We start from the raw sequence: 15881 nt of genomic DNA, 5'->3' as shown, positions 1-15881 counted from the left end.
TCTGTCTGGAGACACACATCCCTTTTCACATTCCCTAAGGCTTCACTTTTTTCACTTTAGATGAAATTAGTATATCACAGTTGGTTTATAGCCTTTTCTTACATGAGCAAAATGTAGCTCTCTCTCACAATAAGATGTCTCAGCATATGCTAAATCTTTGTAAATGTGTATATTTCCTGATTTCATCATATTGTTTGGATTCAGAAATCTCAAAAAATAGCTAAATATTGAAATATTTTGTGTATACTTTACATCCCTAAGTGTTAACTACCCACTAACAGGATGAATGACACTCTTCTAGATATTATATTTTGCCATATGAAAGAGAGAAAATATTCTTATCATTTGACATTTGTGCAGATTGCATTGTCTTCCTGTATAATACAAATGTATCCTGGACTCTTACATTATTAACAGTAAATTGGCTGCCACAGTATTATCACTACTATTGTTAATTCTTGATTCTGTGGTGTTGGGCCTTATTCTAATTGCTATATATGGATTGTCTTATTAAGACATACAACAATGATGTTATAACCATATTGTGAAGAAGTACTCTTTTCCACATTTTATAGATGAGAAAGCTGAGACTTATATATGTTAAATAATGTATTTAGATAATGTAATAACATATATATGTTAAATAATGGCAAATTTGTGATCCAAATACAATTCTAGTTGTAAGAAGCTCTTATCCATTATATATCCTACAAAATCTCACAATACTATTACAACAATAATAACAAAATAATTGTACATTCACTGTATGGATAAATGTTCATGTATTTTCATTTCCAGTACCAATTTTCTCCTCCTGTATAAATACTGCTTTGCATTTGGATGAATTGCTTTGGAAATCTATATTCTTTATCTTTAACTTTTGTATCTAGGAATATATCTTATGAAGGATATTTAAAGTTGTACAGACTTTCAAACATAAAATAAAGAAAGAAGAAATAAAAAAGGCTGTTAGTTACTATTAGAGATGCACTGAATTTGTCTTTATAGAGGCCATGCTCACTGAGAAAGAAATACATACCAATATGATTTTATTTTTATAACCTTTATTTTTAGATTCTATTACAATGTGTAAATCTCAAGTATCACTACAATGTAATTTATGACAAACTTATTCATTTTGAGCATTCACAGATCTATGAAATTTGTGAAGAACTATGTAAACAGCATTATTATATTCATGGCTATTCACTTATTTTCATGAAGCAATCCTTGATTGTTTTCCTCAAGAATACAATAACATAACAAACCATACATATTTAAAAAAATTGGTGGCCTCTATTCATAGGTCCTAAACCCAGTTCAATTACATGGCCATCCTACTTTAGCTGACCCTCTTTTTATTATTTCTATTAACATTTCTCTGAAATTGCCATTAAAGAGTGTTTTATTTACATATACATTTTATTTTTAGTCTTTTTAATAAAGCTATGAAAATTCTATAAAATAGAGCTAAACATCTTAGGTTGAGATTTTCAACAATTAAGTATTTAGAAACAGCTCACATGTCACTTATATCTTTGCAAATTAGGTAACAGACAAAAAGGTAAAATGAGATTCTTCTATTTACACCAAAATTCTATGTATGGATTTGTGTTCAAATCTGTTTGCTTCTATTTTGTATAATTTTAAATTTTCATTGTAATTGCCATTATACATCATTAAGTTCAATGAATATACAATTTATGTAGTAATATGACAATGCCTTCAGAAGGGTAGTATTTTATAATTAGTACAAATAATAATCTACATAAAAGAGAAGTCTATTTTTACTTAAAGCTTTACTTAATGAGCTCTTGGTGCCAAATATTTATTTTAATTGATAAAATGTCACAAGTAGTCACTTCTGGGACAAGAATATCTGTATAAAATCTAACCATGTTATATTTTTAAAAAAATTATAGCTCATAATGAAATAGAAAAAAGAACAATTTTATAATTATTTTTTGAAATGCTAAGAAAAAATTGTGGTGAAGATCTAGTAGCCAATATTTTTTATTTTACATAAAAATCAGGCAATGTAAAAATGTTTAATGATAAGTCACAGGTAAACCTGCCCACCAAACATCTTTTTATACTGAATCATATAAAAATTCAAAATACTATAATATTGATATGGGTGTAAAATAATGATGAACCGAATCCATGTTCAAGGTGATATTAATTTTTTAATTGAATGCATTTAAAAATATTATAAATGTCATATTTTTTATTCCCTAATTAAATTGTCAAGACATATTTTCAATGGGCTTAGCAGGTATGTAATGCAATGCTTTATATAGTCTAGTGAAACACTGCATGGCACCTTTCATACTAAATTAGAAGTGATTCAAATAACCTAAGATGAATGAATAAACATAGTGTAGAATCTTTGGGCCCTAGATTTAGTTTCATAGGTACCTTGGGACAAATGTCTCAAAGTGATAATCTCTTGTATTGAGTATGGGTATTATAAAATACATCACAATTTAAAAACATTCTAGACATAAAGTTCCATGGAAATGTCAGTTTTTAATTTGATTCTCTTGTGGCTGTCTTTCTTAATCTCTCCTCTCCGTCTCTCAATCTCTATCCATGTCTCTTCATCACTATAGGTATGATTAAATATTCCTTTATTTTAAAAAAAACTGGATGGAACAACAAAAATGTGTTTTAATGACTTACATAAATATAATTTGTTATTTTTAAAATTTTAAAAGTATATTTATGAAGTATGTTTGATATACGTGCTTCAAAGTCTTCCGGAAAAAGTTCTTTAAATAAAACTACTTTTTATGTACCTCAATCTTTGCCTAATCATGGATAACTTGATACAAGAAAGATTTCATATTTCTGGAATAAAAATCTTGAGAAAATGCATCATGGCCATTCATTGTTTTTTTTTATTATTATTATTTAACAAGGGCATTTTTCTAAAAAACTAGATTTCTCATTGTTGGTAGGATGAACACAGCTAGAGTGAGCAAAATAAACATATCATAAGCCCAGATTACTTTATTGTTTAATGCAAAATATACTTCATATCAAAGAATATTGAGGAGAAAGTGACATCCTCGTGATATTTTGTAGATGAAAATAAAGAGATCCAAACTGATTACTTCTCAAATGTAAGAAAGCAAGTTAGAGGCAAGAAAGCAAGTTGACAAGAATCACTATTTGAATGTAACTTCATTCAAAGTAAACACCTGGCAAGCAGGTGTTAAAAGCCTGCCCTATATTATAACTTGAAAACTTGCCAAACACATTTTGGATAGTGTATAAGTGATGTAGGAAATACTGTGCCCAAGTCATTATCTGCTCAGACCCATACTCTGAGATCAAATAGATAATTGCATATTGGGAATCATTTTATTAAAATGAAACATCAAGTTTGCCTACAGTTAAATGATGATTAAACAAAAATGCATAAGAGAGGATCAATGTGACAAAAGAGATTGAGTTGGGCCATTATTTGTATTGTTGAACAGCACAGACCAGTGCTAGATTGTATAAATAATAGTAAATAGATATTTGTCAATTACATTTCCTCTTAATTACCTTCATTTTTTTTTTTTTTTGGAGAAATGTGATACATAGAATAAATTTTCAAGTTCTGTTGTTACTGTATGAACAAAGTGGGAGATAAAAAAAAAAAAAAAAAAAAAAAGACAGGCTGACCATGTGTGGTGGTGTGCTATTACTACAGTCCTAGCTACTCTAGGAACTGAGGGGGTCACTTGGTCCCAGGAATTCAAGGGCAGCCTGGGCAACATAGTGAGATCCCATCCACAACACAACAAAAGACAAGCTATGAAACTCAATACTAAGTCTCCGAGTCAATACCAAGTCTCTGAGTCAAGATAAATGTAACTTCAGGTAAATACAAAATATTTGTAGAAATGAAGAGCCTATGTTTGTATTCAATCCCAAGGCATTTTATAGGCACATATAAATTGGTTCTGAAGCAATGCAGAATGAACTCAAGCACCTCAAAATGTAGAATGATCTCTGTACATGGAAAAATAATTTTCTAGCTCTCTAGTAAGAAGATGTTTTAACTAAACATTCAATCCAGATGTCCATTACTTCTATTAGGAACTTCATTCTAAAACCAAGGCAAAATACTTTTATTGATTTCTAAGTGATAGATATTTTCCTATTTGTGTTTGTATTTGTGTGCATGTGTTTGAGGGGAGGTTGTAAGTACGAGCTAGTGAGAAGTAGGCAGATATGAAAATTTTCTACACGGTCTTCTGATTTGTTAAAAATATCAAATCACCTTTGTTTGCTGTAATGATGAATCCCTCCAGAGTTACTCATACAATTCTTGCAGAATCATTTATCAATGCAAAAATAGCCATCTGCTAAGGCTGCCCACCTGTCTTAGAGAATCAGAGCTTGTTACTGGACTGTCTTCTAGAATGTTTCAATAAAAAGAGTTTGGCATACACCTCCTTAAAAGAGTCTTATTGACACAAATAAATCACCTTTGCAGGCTGTAAACAATACGTCAAAATGAAGCTCTATTTTTTACTTTCTTTGCCATCTTTTCCTTTGTCTTCCTTTTCTGTGTTGTCTGTTTCATATTTCTCTTTATCCGGCTTTGTTACACTATCATATGAAGGTGGGGAGACAGTGGATGGGGTTGCATCTGTTTTTTCTGGAGTGGAGTTCTCATTAACATTATCAAAAACTATATCTTCTTTATTGGGCAAATCATCATCTTTGTCTCCATCTTTTATATATATGCTTGATATATTTTTGACATTTTGCCGCAAGCGGTAACGTCTGTAAGCGCGCTGAATGATAGTAGCAGATACATCCTCTTGTTTTCGTTTTAGTGTAGTTGTGATGGGTTCATAGGATACTTTAGAAGGATTTGCAGACATGAACCTTTCTTCCATCTGTGAACGAAGAGAATCCATCTCTCCACTTTCACCCAAAACACGCTTTGTAAAAGCAAATAAAATGTCAAGACAGTGAATCCGGTCACCACTGACCATTGGCAGGTCCATAGCAATGAGCTGGACTTTGTTTGGTTTTGCTATAAGAAGAGGAGGATCCAGGGCAGCTGCAAAATCAGAGAGTTTGCTATATTCTATGAACTGGGTTGCATCAGGATCAAACTTCTCCCAAACCTCATAGAACATCTCAAAGTCATCCTCACTCAGGGGCTCTGCACTTTCTTCAGTAGCAACACTGAAGTTCTCCAGGATGACAGCGATGTACATGTTCACCACGACCAGAAAGGATATGATGATGTAACTGACAAAATAGAAAATCCCAACAGAAGGGTTCCCACAGTCTCCTTCAACTGAACTTCCTGGATGAACTTTTTTTGGGTCACAGTCAGGTGGGCCATTATTGAGAATAGGGGCCAGCAATCCATCCCAGCCAGCAGAGGTGGTGATTTGGAACAGGCAGATCATGCTGTTGCCAAAGGTCTCAAAATTGAACATGTCATTAATTCCAGCTTCTTTCTTAACATAGGCAAAGTTGGACATTCCAAAGATGGCGTAGATGAACATGACCAGGAAGAGCAAGAGGCCGATGTTAAACAAGGCAGGAAGGGACATCATCAAAGCAAAGAGCAGTGTGCGAATTCCCTTAGCCCCTTTGATCAGACGTAGGATTCGGCCAATCCTGGCAAGACGGATCACTCGGAACAGGGTTGGGGACACAAAATATTTTTCTATCAGCTTAGCAAGAAACATACCTATTAGGGAGGAAAAAAATGAAAAGAATATCTTTAAATATTCATACTAAACAGTATCATAATTCTAAATAGTTTTATGTATTATCTTTATCTCTTACGAATTCAGGACTGTTAAGTTTATATTGAACCAATCTCTCAAAAGAAGAGCAAAAGGGAAATGAGTAGAATTACTCTTATTTCACATTTTTTCTACTTTACTAAGTTCACAGACCCTTTTTTTTCCTTCACAATATTTTTAAATTATAAGAAAATAACTGCTCATATAGAAAGATTCCAGAAATACACCAAAGTTTTAAAAGAAAATATAAATCACTTTAAATATTTCCAGTTATAACTAATTAATATTTAATATTTTGTTGAGCAATCCTCCACTTTTGGATTCAAACACATGAACGTACAAATAGACATACAAATATAATGATGTCCTTTGATTTTGTAGTTTCTCTTTGTGACATGTGGTGTAAATGTTGCTATACATATGACAATTTTTATAGTTGTAATGTTCTGTCAAAATAATTGCATATTGAAGAATAGCATTTATATTACTTTCAATTTTCTGACTGAAAAATTACCTAAATAGGCATTTCCCCCCTAGTTATATAAGTGTTTTAATAACACATAAATAGAAGCTGAGTTAACTGTATATTTAAAATTTTGTTTTGAGATTGACAAACCTATCTCTAGAAAGTCTATAATACGTCTAATAGCAGTATATGAAAATGCTCATATTCCATGTTCACCAATACTGGGCAGTGCACTTTACCACTGAGCTACACCCCAGGCCTGTTTTTTTTGTTGTTGTTGTTTGTTTGTTTTTTTTGTTTTGTTTTTCTATTTTAAGACAGGGTCATGCTAATTTGCTGAGGCTGGCTTTGAACTCGCAATCCTCCTGCCTCAGCCTCCCAAGTTGCTGGGATTACAGGCCTGTGCCACTGTGTTTAGCTGCACTGCACTTCTTTACAATTTTTATCAGAACATCTTTTTTTCTTTCTTTATTTTTTCCTATTATTATTACTATGTTATTTTTTATTGTTCTGTTTAGTTATACATGACAGTAGAATGTATTTTGACAAATTATACATAAGAGAATATAACTTATTCTATTGGGATCCCACTCCTGTGGTTGTACATGATGAAGAGTTATTTTGGTCGTGTATTCAAATACAAGGCTGGGAAAGTTATGTCCAATTAATTCTACAGTCTTTCCTTTTCGCCTCCCTCCTTTTCCATGGTTTCCCTTTTGTCCAATCCAATAGATTTCTATTATTTCTCTTCCCAAACTCCCTTGTTTTGGGTTAGCATTCATAAATCAGAGAACATTCTGCCTTTTTTGTTGCTGTTGTTATTTTTTTTTACAAGAACATCTATATGCTACTTATAGTCTATTAAAATGACTTATTTATTTATTTTTTTTAGAAAATAAGCTATCATTTTTCTTATTGATTGGATATTTGTATCTTTGTTGGTTATTTTAAAATTTTGCCTGAGGAAGGTCCTTGCCTATTTGTCTATTAGAATGTTTACTATATTCTTATTGATCTACAAAAGTGATTTTTCTTTTGGAAGTTTGATTAATTTTGGACTGGAGTGTGGGACTTGAGTGTTGCATAAAATTCCCCATTTCTTATTTGTCTTTCAATCAATTTTATGTATGGTAAGTCTACTTGCATTGTATATTTTGATTATTATGGTCATATCCATTATTATATTTTCATTATAGACGGGTTTGTGTCATAAATATAAAAAACTATTAAGAGTTCATGGTTAAATATCTATTCCCAGGACTGGGGATGTAATTCAATGGGAGAGCTCTTGCCTAGTATGCTGAAGGACCTGGATTCAACCCCCAGTACCACACTTACACACAAAAAATCTTTTTCCACATATTTTCTACTTGACTCCATTTTTTTTTTTAATGTCCTTTGATTCATTGTCATGCCTCTGCTTCCCAATTGGTGTTTTATTGTTACCAACAGGATTTCCAAAACTATACATTACACAATTTAACTATCAGAAGGAAAAACACTATGAAAGAACCTATGATGAGCTTGGGAGGGAGATTCAGGGTTCTATCTCTTAATTCACTTATCCCTCTCTCTCTCTTTTTTCTTTTGTTGGTGCATTATAGTTGTACATAATAGTTGGATCCATTTTTGACGTAATTATACATGCATGGAATTTAATTTACTTCATTCCAGTTCCCAGTACCCTTACCCACTGCTTCCCTCCCCTCCTCTTTCACCCAGTTCCCCGTCTTCTACTCTACTGGCCTACCTTCTACTCATTTATATATTTTAATTGTTTTTTTATAAGTATACATAAAGGTCAAATTCACTGTGGTATACTTTACATGCACATAGCAAATTCATTCTGCATTTCCTCTCCTTTTTGTCCTTCCTTCTTTTCGTCCTTTTGTCCTTCCTCTCTCAATCTCCTTCTATTCTGTTGATCTTCCTTCTGTCTTTATGATATCCAACCCCTCTCTTTTTTACTCCCTTATTTTGCTCTAGCTACTGCATATGAGAGAAGACATATGACCCTTGATTTTCTGTTGAATCCATTTTTAAAAATACTAACCTCCGATTCACATAATCATTGTACTTAGTAAATAAGTAGGTCTCTATGCTTTCAAGTTTATTTTGGATTATCTCTTTGAATCCATTGAACTTTTATTTTGAAACCCTATTATACTTATAATGATATTACATAGTCATAATATCAAGCAATACGAAGCCACTTCTCATTACTCTAATTTTTTTTCCAGATTAATTTTAGAGTGATTTGGAGAGTGATAAAGATCATTGGCCCCTTGTTTTAACATGCGTACCTGTTTGTTTTCTTATCTGATGGCATTAGCCAACACTGCTAAACACGGAGGTGATCGGGGGATGCTTTTTTGTCTTCTTGACTTGTTGGGAATTATTTCATTATTATTTTTCCTTAGTGTTAGTATAAAATTCCTACCTAAATTTTAATTTGTTTTCTTATATCTTAATTTTAGTGTCACTTGTGGTGACAATATTTGTTAATAATTGATTTTAAATGCCTCTTCTGAATTTTGTAGGAGTCAGTTTTGTGGCTCTAAGACATGAAACCTTTAACCTTTCTGAGTTTGTTTGATCATCTGTAAGTTTCATTTGTATCAAATGATCTGCATAATCCCTCCCATTTAGTTTAGAATACTAAAAATAAATATAATTTTAAAATATTAGGTGTGTAAAGATAATGAGAAAAAAGAGAAAGAAAGAAAAAAGTCATGATAATAAAAAGTGAAGAAGTATAAAATTGTGTATTGTGATTCATAGATATTACTGTGATTGGTTGAGAAATGACTGTATTTTATAGACTGGCCAAGTATTATGCCCTAAGAAATGATGCTGACATTTTTTGGGACTTTAAATTCAGGGAGAACTTTCACAAAGAGTCATGGATATTCTGGCCATTCATATCACTAATCAAAATATAGGTCTTATATTCCAAAACTGGCAGCAATTTCAAATTCTGCACTGGTTTCCAAGACGTATCTACAAATAAGCATGTTAGTTAGCTTTGTTAAGGGTAAACCTGGAAACTAAATATCAATGGGTATTATGTCTTCCCAACAGGTGAAACTTTGGACTTTCAGGCCTGTAGGTGTGAACCCAGGGTTCTGAAACAGGGATTTGGTTTTGTTTCTAAGGTTCCTTCATTCTTTCATTGTACTAATTTACATCAAAGTAAATTTATATTCAAGAATTCAGACACTGCTCTGGGCACATATGGAATTTAGTTTATTAAAAACTAAAACTTAAGGATGAATAAATGGCCTTACCTACAATGGAGAGGATCACAACCACAAAATCAAAAATGTTCCATCCTACAGTGAAGTAGTAATGTCTGAGGGAGATCAGCTTGAGCACACATTCTCCAGTGAATAGGATAATAAAAACCACATTTATCCAATATAAAACATAAGTCATGTAGTCACTTTGTCCCTCTTTCTCTACCATCATGGTTACCATGTTGAGGCAGATCAGAACCATGATAGTAATATCAAAAACTTGGTTTGTTACGAGGTCAAATATACATCCTTGGAATTTGTTCTATAAGAAACAAGAATAACATGGAAATTAGAGAAGTGTTCAGATGTCATCTATAAAGTTAAATATTCATTAACAACTAAATATAATTTTAAAATTCACATATATGCATATATGTTAATATAAAGCATTCTTTTACCCCTGGTCTAGGAATTGGCTTTTGTGGTTTTTTGGACCCCAGCTTTTTCATTGCATTATAGTATTTCTTCTGTTCTTCTGTCATAAAGATGTCTTGACCTCCAAGGTAAAGAAATAAAACACATCTAGTTAAAACCAGAATCACTGAATGACTTCTTTTTCTGGTCCTAAAACAGGTTAAAAAATAAATTAATATAGAAACAAAATGCATTTTATTATGTCCATTGTAGCTATAAACAAAATCTTTCTTAAAGGATTACCTAAGTATAGTGACATGAATCTCCATACATAATGAAATGTGCATACATAAAATATATACATTACATATAATAATGATTGGCTTGATTATCTTTTTGTTTACTAACTTGTGTTATTTCAGACTATGTGCTGATATTTTTATCTACTTCTCTTATCGGCATTTTATTGCTAAATAACAAATATGTTAGTGAGGGTTATAAGAACTAATAGTGGTAAATATCTTCTTTGATGATCTGGTTAATGTTTTTTACTCTTATAAGATGTATGAACCCAAAATTATTATCAGCTCTCTATATATTTGTATTTGTTTTTGTTTGACACCACTCTTTTAAGAGAGAAAAACGATTACATAATAAATAGTTAATTTATGTTTCTTTATCTGTGTCTGTATCCACATCTATATCTATGTCTGTATTTCAAGAAACTCCTTATGAAATCCCAAAAAATGAATTGCCATATATATGCTTTATTGGTTAATACCATTATGCACAATAAAATTCTTGGTATTAAGGAAAATCACAATAATGAACTGGTAAGAACTGAAAGACTTTCTGATAGATTATAAGAAAGAAAATACAATCATTATGACTTTATAGTAAAAAGTTAACATTTAAATGAGTTTTTTTTTTTCCATACGGGAAAAGATGAAATCTCATGTAGGGGAGGTAAAAGCTTTGGTTATTACTTTAGACTTTTGTTAATTTCTTGAGGTTTTCTGTGATTTTTACAGATATGTACATATTCCCCACTGTTCTATAGTATCACCTATTAAAGTCACATCAAAAATTATAATAATGCATTCTAATTTAGAATATTCTAATAGAATAATCCAGTTTTGAGATTTTGTAGTTCTCAAATTCTTCTTTAATTGGTAGGGTCCTAGGTTGAAGATGACCCAGTTATGGCCTCCCTTCAGTTCTCCTGAGTTAAGGAATGTTTAGCTCCCTGCTACACCACATTACTTATTCATCAAACACCTATGATAACCAGATTTAGAGAGTTCTTAAAGTGCTTTAATTTACTTTCCTCTAGTGGATATGCAGTGTTCATGTAATTTTAGCATTCATCTTATCTACCAATATTAGTCATGAGAGAGAGCCTTGTGTCAAAGTCAAGAGATGCCCCAGTGTTCCAAATTGTTTATTAGTGGGGCTGAATATCATGGCATGTTGAAAGCTTATTAGGGGAGAGTTGGAACATATCAAGTAAGAACTCTGAATTAGAAGTGAAAATCACAGTAGCAGATTTTGTGTCTTCTTCTAATCATAGCCTGGTTGTCAATACGATGAAGGGTGGGAGGAAACTAAGAGGAAATTTTGAAATGTTACAGTAGAGAACCCAGTCTTGCTGTTTTGTTTCTTTTTTATTGTCAATTATATAGGTCTTGTGCAAAATGTATCCTTCATGCAAAAATCTAGTTGGCAGAGAGTCTCTAAGTCAGGCTGGTCTACTGGTATGTGATACTCTCTAAGGTATTACTTGGTAATAAAAACTGCAGTTTTGATGTTTTACCATTTTTATTCAAAGCTTCTCTCTTATTCCTAGGCAAGTTTTAAATCTCTTTACATACAAATCACCTCCTCTTAATAGAATAGCTACATCATTCATTTATTAAGAGGATCAATTGTGAGAGTATATGCTGAACATTTAGCATAATACTGGTACTTGGCAAGCAAAGTTTGCCATCCCTAATGCCAAAATCCAACATCTGAAATGTTCTAAAATCTGGAACTTTTCAAATACTGTCAAAATACCCTAAGTGGAAGATGCTGCACCTGACATCATGTGATGGGTAGCAAAAAAAATAAAAATGCAAATGCATTAAAAATGTTCTATAAAATCACCTTCAGCCTAAGTGTATAAGGTATATGAAATGTGTACAAATTCTACATTCAGTCTTCTGTCCCATTTTCAGTATCTCTCATTTCTCTCTCTCTCTCTCTCTCTCTCTCTCTCTCTCTCTCTCTCTCTCTCACACACACACACACACACACATTTGCAGATATTCCAAGATCTGAAAAACTTCTGAAATCCAAAACATTTCTGGTCTTAAGCATTTTAGAGAAAGGATACTCAACATGCTGTAGAGTAGTTGCTATTATCCTATACAATAAGATTATAATTACTGAAGGGGGTTGTTGTTCCTTAGATTTACTCAAGTGCTCAGGTTTATACTAGGCATGTCTGTAAATATATCACATAATTTTCCCAATTAATAACTTCCCATAGTTTTTCAGTTTATAATTTGAACCCATTAATAATTTATATTCTAATTTTCCATAAGACACTTATGATTAACTATTAAAATCCAATGGTCACATGAATTTATTAAAGATGAAGAGAGTATACTAACATGGATGACAGCTGAAAAATCTAGTAAAGCAGGATTGGTTAGCAGAAAGAGATGTGGGTAGATCCAGAAGGTGAGATCAAAGTACTAAGGCTAAAAACATTAAGAGGCAACATTGCATTGTGGGGGGAAAAACATGGTCTTTGAAGTTCAACAGAGTTCTTCATGTGCTTGTGAATAGTCCATCATGTGCAATAATGACATTTCAATGCATATACATCTATTCTCTTAGGTACAAAGTCAGTATCTGAAATCATGTCCTCTCTAGTTCTACCATTCATCCTCCAAAGATCTCTTCCTGGAGGTGGTGCCACAGGCAGAGTAAACAGTTAATTGACAAGAAACAATACTCAGACTCTATGCTCTTGCAAATCATCAGCAAACTATGGAATCCACCACCTTAAATATCTTGACTGAATACACTTCCTATTCTTCATTGCCACAAAGTGCTATTTTGGATACTATAGGTATGGCCCACATGGTTGGTAAAATAGGGTCTGAACTAACCTCTGTCTCTCATGAACTATTCTGTGAATCACTGCTAGATTAATCTGGTGGTGGCGGGGGTGGAGGCGGTGCGCTGGGAATTGAACCCAGAGGCACTTTACCACTGAACTACATCCAGCCATTTTTCTATTTTATTTTAAGACAGGGTCTCGTTAAATTGCTTAGGGTCTCACTAAGTTGCTAAGACTGGCCTCAAACTTGAGATCCTCATGCCTCACTCTTCCACTGGGATTACAGACATGTGCCACTATGCCCAGCTAGATACATTTTTATTGAAGTTAAGATCCATGGTCTTTGGAATAAGGAGCTGTGGGGTTAGATTTATGATGAAACTACTTTATGGCTGATTATATATAAGTAACATAACGTCTCTTAGAGTTTAACTAGGGATACTAACGTCTTATAGATTACACGTGAGATAGTTTATGCAGGATAAAACTATAAGTCCTAATTATCAATGTGTTGTTCAAAAGTTACTTGTTGTAATGATATATCAGCTCCTGCTGAAAATTATCTCAAATGACATCTCATATCTGCTTTTAAAAAGGCCCAAACCTCACTTTTTGTTATCTCTTTCACAATTCTAATCTCCATACAGACTGGATAGGTTGATATTATTCCCAAATTGCTGCCTCCTTAACCGTCACTGGGCATAAGCTTCCACAGTTCTGTTCCCTTCATATGGATCATCATCTTTTTACTTCCCAGTTGCTGCCTATCTTCTAATTTATGTTCTAGGGTCTGCTCAAGTGTCACATTGAATAGACCTTTTTATGGCTGTATCCACTTTTTGGCTGACTGCTCACGTACATTTTCATTGTTGTTAGTTTTTACTCACTATGATCTCATATCATAATATTTTGGAATATAGTATAGTAGAGGGCCTGAATGAATAGTCCAAATGTCCAAGATACAGGGGATGTACGAATGTTTCTATTTAAACTCCATTGCTTACTATATGTGTAATTTTTTTTTTTTTTTAATGTGCTGGGGATTAGACCCAGGGCATTGTGCGTACTGGGAAAATGCTGTGATTCTGAGCTACACCTTTAGCTCTAGATGTATGATTTAAAGTAAATTATTTCACCTTTCTATGCCTTTCCTCATTTCTAAGATATCATCTATAATAATATTACCATTAAACTTGACATTATGCATTGGATCTTGTGCCCCTTCCCGCAAATATGTTGAAGTCCTAACCCCTAGTACCTCAGAAAGTTGACCTCATTTAGAAATTGCATGGTTGCAGTATAATTAAATTAAGGTAAAGTCATGGGGAAGTGGAGGGGTGCTTAATCCAATACTCAGTAGTTGCTCTAGTAGGGACAATTGGTATTGTCCCTAATAGATGAGGAGGAAGACACAGAGATTAGCATGTAGATACAGAGAGATTAGTGTTTTGCTTCCAGGAACCATGGAATGCCTGGGCTACCAGAAGTTGAGAGATGGAGAAAGGACCTTCCCTCAGAGGCTTTGGAAGGAGCATGACCCTGCCAACACTGATTCTGGTCTTGTAGCCTCCAGCATGGTGAGAGAACAGGATGCTGCTATTCTAAGTCATCCAATTTGTGGTATTTTGTTATGGCAGCCCTAACGAAATAAGGCAGTCACAGTCAGTGTGAGAACTGATGAAATAAAAATACTCAGGAAAGTACCTGGCTTATAGAACTCAACAAATCTTAGTTTTTATTTCTTATGCTCTAATATAAACTCCTCAAGTTCAAAAGTCACATTTATGTTCTTCCTATTACAGGACCAGCCTAATACATACCACACAGAATAGTGGCTCAGAAGAAAGTCAAATAACTATGAAATGTTGTTTGAATAAAGAATTAGTGACTGTTTCTTAATTTTCTAATCCTCTATAGAGAACACTGGAAAAAAATGGAATAGTTGATATATTGCTTAAGAAATTTATGATTTAGGAAATTATTTTCTGCACAAAAATGAGTAAAATTGAACACACCTATAATTGTATCTATTGTCAATTATTCAAAAAAATACATGAAGCACTAACAAAATTAATTACTAATTGATACCAAAGTAACTTTCACATTATATTTTTGGGAAAATAATCATTCATTTCTTTTCAGGGAAAGGATGAAAATACTTGAAATACTTATCTTCTTTTTCTGTTGGTTGAAATTATCTATGATGACACCAATGAACAAGTTCAAAGTGAAGAATGATCCGAAGATGATAAAGATGACAAAATACATATACATGTAGAGATTGTATTCATATTTCGGCTGCTTGTTTACCTATAAAGTAAATTTAAAAAGTAAATTAAAAAGTTAGCAGTCACTGTTTTCATTTCTTTTTCATGTGGTTTGACAAGGCAATCCTCAGTGCTAGCCTAGGCAAACTTGGTATTTCAGAAACCACAGCATTATTGAGGCTTAACCTGGTCATTTTTTTTTGATACTGGATATTAAACCAAGGGATGCTTTACCATTGAGCTATATCTGAGATACATATCCAGCCCTTTTATTTGTTTATTTATTTTTATTTTGAGATAAGGTCTCACTAAGTTGCTTAGGGCTTTGCTAAGTTAGCCAAGGCTAGCCTCTCCTGCCTTGGCCTCCCAAGTGGCTAGAATTACAGGTGTGTGCCACCATGCCCAGCTTAACCTGGCATTCTTAAAAATGTAATCAGTATTAAAAAAAAATTAACAGATGCTTATTATGTACATAGATGTAATCTGCAAATGATTATAAAGAACCTACCCATATATAGTACTTATTCTCAGATTGGTAGAAAAGTTAGTAACTAAATGATCTATAGTATGCTTTTTATTTCCAGAAAAACCTGTAAAGGGGATGACACCATACTTAGA

The 15881-nt window shown here is 32.9% G+C and overlaps 1 protein-coding gene across 3 annotated transcripts in view; it reads right to left on the bottom strand.

Annotated features, from left to right (window-relative positions):
- Positions 1–4520: 4520 nt before the first annotated feature.
- The window catches only part of Scn9a (sodium voltage-gated channel alpha subunit 9), an 82693-nt gene continuing 71332 nt past the window's right edge, over positions 4521–15881 (bottom strand). For all 3 annotated transcript variants that reach the window (XM_027946025.2, XM_027946027.2, XM_027946026.2), the window contains exons 23-26: positions 15169–15306; positions 9932–10036; positions 9525–9795; positions 4521–5713 (exon numbers count right to left, since the gene is read on the bottom strand). In XM_027946025.2, the coding sequence (XP_027801826.2) occupies positions 4521–5713; positions 9525–9795; positions 9932–10036; positions 15169–15306 (1707 nt within the window). The remainder of the gene's footprint in view (positions 5714–9524; positions 9796–9931; positions 10037–15168; positions 15307–15881) is intronic.

Source organism: Marmota flaviventris, chromosome 11 (genome assembly GCF_047511675.1).
Source record: "Marmota flaviventris isolate mMarFla1 chromosome 11, mMarFla1.hap1, whole genome shotgun sequence".
Classification (NCBI taxonomy): Eukaryota; Metazoa; Chordata; class Mammalia; order Rodentia; family Sciuridae; genus Marmota; species Marmota flaviventris.
Note: the sequence above shows the minus strand (reverse complement) of the source record. Positions and strands in the feature narration are given on the sequence as shown.